We start from the raw sequence: 8,140 nt of genomic DNA on the forward strand, positions 1-8,140 counted from the left end.
TCTTTGTACAAAAAGAAAACATATACCCTTGATACTTACATTAGATGTTACCTCCTGTAACCACTAGGTGGCCACTCTGGTTGCATTATGCAGAACTGTCTTAGAGGTTTTTCAAAGCATTATTCAGTATTTAGGTTAAATAGCACCCGTCACCTTCACAGTGCAGTCAGCCATTTTGTAATTTGGGCCACTGTTCTGGAAAATGCAGTTCACATCTCCGCTGTATTTAGGAAACAGTTGTGTTTTACATCAGATAAAGAAATTAATTCAATAGCATGCAGCCACAAGCACTGTTTCATCATGTGTTGAATACATTGTTATATTGTAGGCATGAATTTCTTTATGAATGGTATTAGTGATGAGATGCGACAGAAACATCGACAGCAACTGTTTGCAGTCAGCCGATCTGATCTAATTGATGTAGCCGGCAGGTGAGTTCGTTCTTTCAAATGGATGTTGTACAGCAGCTCATAATAACTTCTCTTGAGGGTAACCTTTGGTCGTATCCATGAGGGCTAGCCACCCTGAAGCCTGGTGAGGGGATGAGTAATAATACATTCTAACTGGAGAAATTTAAGAACTGGTGGTAAGACCATGCGCCTATAGCTGCCCTTGTCCCAAAAGGTATAAAAGTGTCACCCACACTTTGAAAGAACAAGACAAAAAGATATTACCAAGAGGGTCTGGGGCGCTTGAATCGAATAGTCGTGTTCACCAGGAATATGACTATTAAACACAAATGACAAAAAATGCAAACATAGCGTAATACTGTTTAACCAAATGTGGAAATGATGGTAAGACAATGTGACTGGACTCGTACCCCAAGTTGAGTTAAATTTGCTTTGAGAAATCCAGCCACTGCTGTAATTGATCCCAGCAACCCTGCTCCTAATTCTCCCGAGGGTTCAGATTCTTTCCGATTAATTCACAAAGGGTACATATGGGAATAAAATTCCAAATAGTGTAATACTATTTATTAGATATAAAGACACAGATGTGAATATCAAATGGACTCTCACCATCAATTAGATGTTTATAAGCACAGATTAAAACCACTCCAAACGTATACACGGGTCCCTGTTGTAATTGGACTCCTTATCCTTATTCTTTACTCTCCTGAAAATCAGGATCCTCCCCAATTCGTTCACAATAGGTATATGTGAAAAGAAGGCTCCAAATCGTGTAAAACCATTTATTAAAAACTAATTAAAAACATAAACATGGGCAGAAAATGGACTCTCACCAGTTATGCTATGCATCCTGAAGACGGTGGGATAAGCACCGAAATGTTGATGTAATGCGCGATATTATTGTGTGAATAAGTCATTTATGAAAAAGCCTCTGAGTGCTGGTCCCTCCATATGTATGTATGTATGTATGTATGTATATATATATATATATATATATATATATATATATATATATATATATATATATATATATATATATATATATATATATATAGTGTGTGTGCGTTGAAATAGTGGCACTCCAGCGGACTTCTTAATAACACAATAACAGCAGCAATTGTATCAGCAGCTTTTCGGATTTTACGCCTTTGTCAGGCAACAGAAGTTTTTGTTGCCCGACAAAGGCGTACAGTCTGAAACGTTGCTGATACAACTGCTGCTGTTATTGTGTTATTAAGAAGTCCGCTGGAGTGCCACTATTTCTACATATATGCTTGTTATTGGAGATGTGCACCGAGGTTGCTGATTGCAGTATTGGGATTGCCAGCCATTATGTATGTATGTATGTGTGTGTGTGTATGTGTGTATATATATGTATGTATATATATATATATATATATATATATATATATATATATATATATATATATAATTTATAAAAATACACACACACACACATACATATATACACATACAGAAGTCCCCCTTGTCTTATTATTTTTTAATGCCTTGAGCAGCATTTTTTTTCTCTATTGGGAAAGTTGTTGAGGCTAGCAAGAGTTGTGTTTTACTATGAGAGCTATTCTGGGTATTCAGTTTCCCAGATCGTAGATTATCCGGGGAATATGTGTTAGTGCCGCACGGTTTACATATGTAATCTGGAAATGATTGACCAGCCAGCAATGGTTCATCACGGCTGCTGACCATCTCTCATTAGTCTACAGCTGTCTGTGTTTAGGTTTAAAACTATGCACCCAAAATAATGGGTTATACATATGCTTTCTCTAATAGGTATCTCTCTACTGGTCACTGCACCCATGGTGCAGCTATTTTGGGGCCTGAAAATGCAAGTATTGCAAAAGATCCATCCTGGATTATTCGATGAGATTATTCTTCACAAAGAAGATTGAATTCCTATTAAAATATTTGAAATGTATTAGTCCTTTTAAAGGATATCTATTTATAAATGTGTATCATGTCATTATAGATATATTTTTTAAACTTAACATATCTTGTAATGCCAAACAAATACATCTTTCAAAACAGTCTGCATTAATGTGTCTTCTTTTGTACATCAGATCTAAGAATTCTATACAAATAAGCAGCTGCCTCCTGAGCGGCGGTTACAATGGCACATAACCAGCTCTATATCTGTACGTTATTCAAAAACTTAGAAATATAATAGATCATTTCTAAGTGATCAGAATTGTGTAAAATGTTAAAGCACCTCCCTTTATGTCAAATTTCAATTACTGGGATATCTGTGGGGCTGCTTAAGTCTGTAGTTATCTATAAAATGCCTGTTCCACACGACCAGTTCCACAGACAAAAATTAGCATCTTGCGTCCTCTCAGGCAGCTCCTGATTGTTGTCATCTGCATCCTGTCCCATACCTCTTTGAAAAATAGAATATGCTGTTCCTTTAATTAACATAAGGAATTGGCAGTTTAATATAACTACACTAATTTGTGTGAACTGGGGCTAGGGAGCACAATATGCACTTGGGTTAGAAATTGGTTAGACAATAGGGAGCGGCGAGTTGTGGTTAATGGAACCTTTTTCAAATTGGACTGAAGTACTGAGTGGTGTTCCACATTGGACCGCTATTATTCAACATTTTCATAAATGACTTAGCAGTAAGTCTGGATAGCATGGTGTCAATTTTTGCAGACGATACCAAACTGTATAAGGTTATAAATTCGGAGGGAGATGCTGTGTTTCTTCAGAACCACTTATTTAAACTGGAAGCATGGGCAGCAAAATGGGGTATGAGGTTCAATACAGACAAGTGTGAGGTAATGCAATTTGGTAGCAAACACACAAATACCACCTACATACTAAACAGGGTAAAGTTAGGGGTTTCTGTGCTGGAAAAAAAACTAACAAACTTAGTTGCAGTACCCAAAGTAGGATTGCAGAAAAGAAGGAAAACAAGGTATTAGCATGCATAAAGCGTGGAATTGATGCAAGGGATGAAAGTGTTATACTCCCATTATATAAATCACTAGTAAGGCCACATCTTGAATACTGTACACAATTTTGGGCACCATACTACAAAAAGGATATCCTGGAACTAGGAAAGGTTCAGATGAGGGCTACCAAGCTGATTAGGAGAATGGAGGATTACGAGGAAAGGCTTGCGAGGCTAGGCATGTTTACACTGGAAAAGAGGAGATTGGTGGGGACATGATAAACATTTACAAATATATAAGGGGACAATACACAGCTTGCGGGGATTTGTTTTTGGCAAGATCAACCCAGGGGACATGTGGTCATCCGCTTAGGTTAGAAGAAAGGATATTTCGCACACAGAGGCGAAAAGGTTTTTTCACAAAAATAGTCATAAAAATAATACAGCGTAGGAGCCCCCAAATAGGTTGAACTCGATGGACAAACTGTCTTTTTTTCAACCTCAGAAACTATGTAATTATGTGTCAAACCCAATGGATTTTGTTTATAGTCACGTGTTTACGCAATGTAGCAGTCATTTCTAAAGTTAGTTACACACTGTCCCAGTTTTTTGGTTGAATAACAAACATGCCAATTTCTCTTGCGTCCTAGAGGATGCTGGGGACTCCGTAAGGACCATGGGGTATAGACGGGCTCCGCAGGAGACATGGGCACTATAAAGAACTTTAGATGGGTGTGCACTGGCTCCTCCCTCTATGCCCATCCTCCAGACCTCAGTTAGATCCTGTGCCCAGAGGAGACTGGGTGCATTACAGGGGAGCTCTCCTGAGTTTCTCTGTAAAATAATTTTGTTAGGTTTTTTATTTTCAGGGAGCACTGCTGGCAACAGGCTCCCTACATCTTGGGACTGAGGAGAGAGAAGCAGACCTACTTAAATGATAGGCTCTGCTTCTTAGGCTACTGGACACCATTAGCTCCAGAGGGTCGGAACGCAGGTCTCACCCTCGCCGTTCGTCCCGGAGCCGCGCCGCCGTCCTCACAGAGCCGGAAGATAGAAGCCAGGTGAGTATAAGAAGAAAGAATACATCAAAGGCGGCAGAAGACTTCAGATCTTCTCTGAGGTAACGCCATTGCTCCCACACGCACACACACACAGTGGGCACTGAAGGGTGCAGGGCGCAGGGGGGGCGCCCTGGGCAGCAATAAACCTCTAGGACTGGCTATTAGAGTTTTATATAGGCTGCAGAGGCAGTAGATTATACAATCCCCCGCCAGTATTAAGAAAATTGAGCGGGACCGAAGCCTGCCGCTGAGGAGGCGGAGCTTGATCCCACAGCACTAACCAGCGCCATTTTCTCCACAGCACATGCAGAGAAGCTGGCTCCCCGGACTCTCCCCTGCTGAACAGAGGGCAAAAAAGAGGGGGGGGGGGGCACTTATAATTGGCGCAGTGAGTGTATATTGAGATATATATATATATATATATATATATATATATATACATACAAACAAATCTAGAAAACCACAGCACTCGCCACCCCAGAAGCGGGGTGCAGTGTCTGCACTCACCACTCACAAGGTGGGGTGCATGCAGCCCATGGTCACCAACCCAAATACATACAGACAGAAAGTTCAGCACTCACCATAGCAAGCTCACTTATCCTCACAACATCAATAAATAAATGATGGGGGTTTAGTTAGTGAATTGGCCAGTGCACGGAAGCCTGCAAACCGCTCGCCAAGATACCCCACCTTCTTGCAGGTCCTACACTGTATGTATTTGGGTTGGTGGGCATGTGTGCAGTTATATTATGTGTGAAACAGTTGCCAGGTTTTAATTTTTGAGACTTTGTGATAGTGTAGGACCTGCAAGAAGGTGGGGTACCTTGGCGGTTTGCAGGCTTCCGTGCATTGGCCAATTCACTAACTAAACCCCCATCATTTATTTATTGATGTTGTGAGGATAAGTGAGCTTGCTATGGTGAGTGCTGAACTTTCTGTGTGTGTGTGTGTGTGTGTGTGTGTGTGTGTGTGTGTGTGTGTGTGTGTGTATATATATATATATATATATATATACACACACACACACACACACACACACACACACACACACACACACACACACACACAAAGTTTAGCACTCACCAAAGCAAGCTCACTTATTTTGCTTGCTTTGGTGAGTGCTGAACTTTCTGTTTGTATATTTTTAAGTAGGTGGCCATGGGCTACATGCACCCCACCCTATGAGTGGTGAGTGCTGTGGTTATATATTTGTTGGTGTGTGTGTGTGTGTGTATATATATATATATATATATATATATGCGCTGTTTATCTGGGAATTGATTTTTAGTGTCAGTTGGCGCTGGGTGTGTGCTGGCATATTCTGTCTCTCCAAAGGGCCTTATTGGGGAACTGTCTCCATATAAACATATCCCTGTGTGTGTGGGGGTGTCGGTACGCGTGTGTCGGCATGTCTGAAGCGGAAGGCTCATCTAAGGAGGAGGTGGAGCAGATGATTGGTGTCTCCGTCGGCAACGCCGACACCTGATTGGTTGGGCATGTGGAATGTGTTAAATGCAAATGTGACTTTGTTACATAAGAGATTAGACAAAGCAGAGTCCAGGGATACTTCAGGGAGTCAATCAATGGCTTTGACGGTGTCACGGGGCCCTTCAGGGTCTCAAAAAACGTCCCCTATCCCAAATAGCAGACACTGATACCGACACGGATTCTGACTCCAGTGTCGACTACGATGAAGCAAGGTTACACCCAAGGGTGGACAAAAGTATTCATTATATGATTATTGCAATAAAAGATGTTTTGCATATCACAGATGACCCCTCTGTCCCTGACACGAGCGTACACATGTTTAAGAAAAAGAAACCTGAGGTAACGTTTCCCCCATCTCATGAGCTTAACGCGTTATGTGAAAAGGCTTGGGAAACCCCAGACAAAAAACTACAGGTTCCCAAAAGAATTCTTATGGCGTATCCTTTCCCTGCACAGGACAGGGTACGGTGGGAATCCTCGCCCAGGGTGGACAAGGCTTTAACGCGCTTATCCAAGAAGGTGGCGCTACCGTCTCCAGACACGGCAGCCCTCAAGGATCCTGATGATCGCAGAGAGGAAACGACTCGAAAATCAATTTATACACATACGGGCTCTTTGCTCAGACCGGCAATAGCATCGGCTTGGGTTTGCAGCGCAGTAGCAGCTTGGACAGATACCTTGTCAGCTGACATTGATACCCTAGATAGGGATACCATTTTATTGACCCTAGGTCACATTAAGGATGCAGTATTATATATGAGAGACGCTCAGAGAGACGTTGGGCTGCTAGGTTCGAGGGCCAACGCCATGGCGATTTCTGCTAGACTAGCACTGTTGACCCGCCAATGGACGGGTGATGCCGACTCAAAGAGGCATATGGAAGTTTTGCCTTACAAGGGTGAGGTTTTATTTGGGGAAGGTCTCGCGGACCTGGTTTCCACAGCTACCGCGGGTAAATCTACCTTTTTGCCTTATGTTCCCCCACAGCAAAAGAAAACACCACAGTATCAAATGCAGTCCTTTCGGTCACATAAGTCCAGAAGAGGTCGGGTCTCTTCATTCCTCGCCAGAGGTAAGGGTAGAGGGAAAAGAATGCCGGCTACGGCCAGTTCCCAGGAGCAGAAGTCCTCCCCGGCTTCTAGTAAATCCACCGCATGACGCTGGGGCTCCACTGAGGGAGTCAGCACCGGTGGGAGCACGTCTTCGACTCTTCAGCCACGTCTGGGTTCAGTCGGTCGTGGATCCTTGGGCGATGGAAATTGTATCCCAAGGCTACAAGCTAGAATTCGAAGACGTGCCTCCTCGCCGATTCTTCAAATCTGCTTTACCAGCTTCAACCCCAGAGAGGGAAATAGTTTTAGCTGCAGTTCAAAAGCTGTGTCAACAGCAAGTGATTATCAAGGTTCCCCTAATACAACAGGGAAAAGGGTACTATTCAACCCTGTTTGTGGTCCCAAAACCGGATGGCTCGGTCAGACCCATTCTAAATCCAAAATCCCTGAACTTGTACTTAAAAAGGTTCAAGTTCAAGATGGAATTCGCTCCGGGCAGTTATCTCCAGCCTGGAAGGGGGGGATTTTATGGTGTCACTAGACATAAAGGATGCATACCTTCACGTCCCCATATATCCTCCTCATCAGGCATACCTGATTTCACTGTACAGGACTGTCATTACCAGTTTCAGACGTTGCCGTTTGGGCTTTCCACGGCCCCGAGGGTTTTCACCAAGGTAATGGCGGAAATGATGGTGCTCCTGCGCAGGCAAGGAGTCACAATTATCCCGTACTTGGACGATCTCCTGATAAAAGCGAGATCAAAGGAACAGTTGCAGAAAAGCGTGTCGCGCTCTCTGAGAGTGCTGCAGCAGCATGGCTGGATTCTAAATCTACCAAAGTCACAGTTGGTTCCAACGACTCGGCTATCTTTCTTAGGCATGATTCTGGACACAGAACAAAGGAGGGTTTTTCTCCCGATGGAAAAAGCCCAGGAACTCCAGAACATGGTCAGAGACCTGTTAAAACTGAAAAGAGTGTCAGTCCATCAATGCACTCGAGTACTGGGGAAAATGGTGGCGACCTACGAGGCCATCCCCTTCGGCAGGTTTCATGCGAGGACTTTTCAGTGGGACCTTCTGGGCAAGTGGTCCGGGTCTCATCTTCAAATACATCAGAAAATAACCCTGTCCTCCAGGGCCAGGGTGTCTCTCCTGTGGTGGTTGCAGAGTGCTCACCTTTTAGAGGGTCGCAGGTTTGGCATTTAAGACTGGGTTC

At 43.1% G+C, this 8,140-nt stretch overlaps 1 protein-coding gene across 1 annotated transcript in view; it reads left to right on the plus strand.

Moving 5' to 3' along the window:
* PITRM1 (pitrilysin metallopeptidase 1) overlaps positions 1-2,458 on the plus strand; it is a 189,158-nt gene extending 186,700 nt beyond the window's left edge. The window contains exons 26-27 of the mRNA XM_063922149.1: positions 329-431; positions 2,202-2,458. Coding sequence (XP_063778219.1) covers positions 329-431; positions 2,202-2,295 — 197 coding nt within the window. The 3' untranslated portion in view covers positions 2,296-2,458. The remainder of the gene's footprint in view (positions 1-328; positions 432-2,201) is intronic.
* The last annotated feature ends 5,682 nt before the right edge of the window (positions 2,459-8,140 follow it).

The sequence above is a fragment of the Pseudophryne corroboree genome, chromosome 5 (genome assembly GCF_028390025.1).
Source record: "Pseudophryne corroboree isolate aPseCor3 chromosome 5, aPseCor3.hap2, whole genome shotgun sequence".
Lineage (NCBI taxonomy): Eukaryota > Metazoa > Chordata > Amphibia > Anura > Myobatrachidae > Pseudophryne > Pseudophryne corroboree.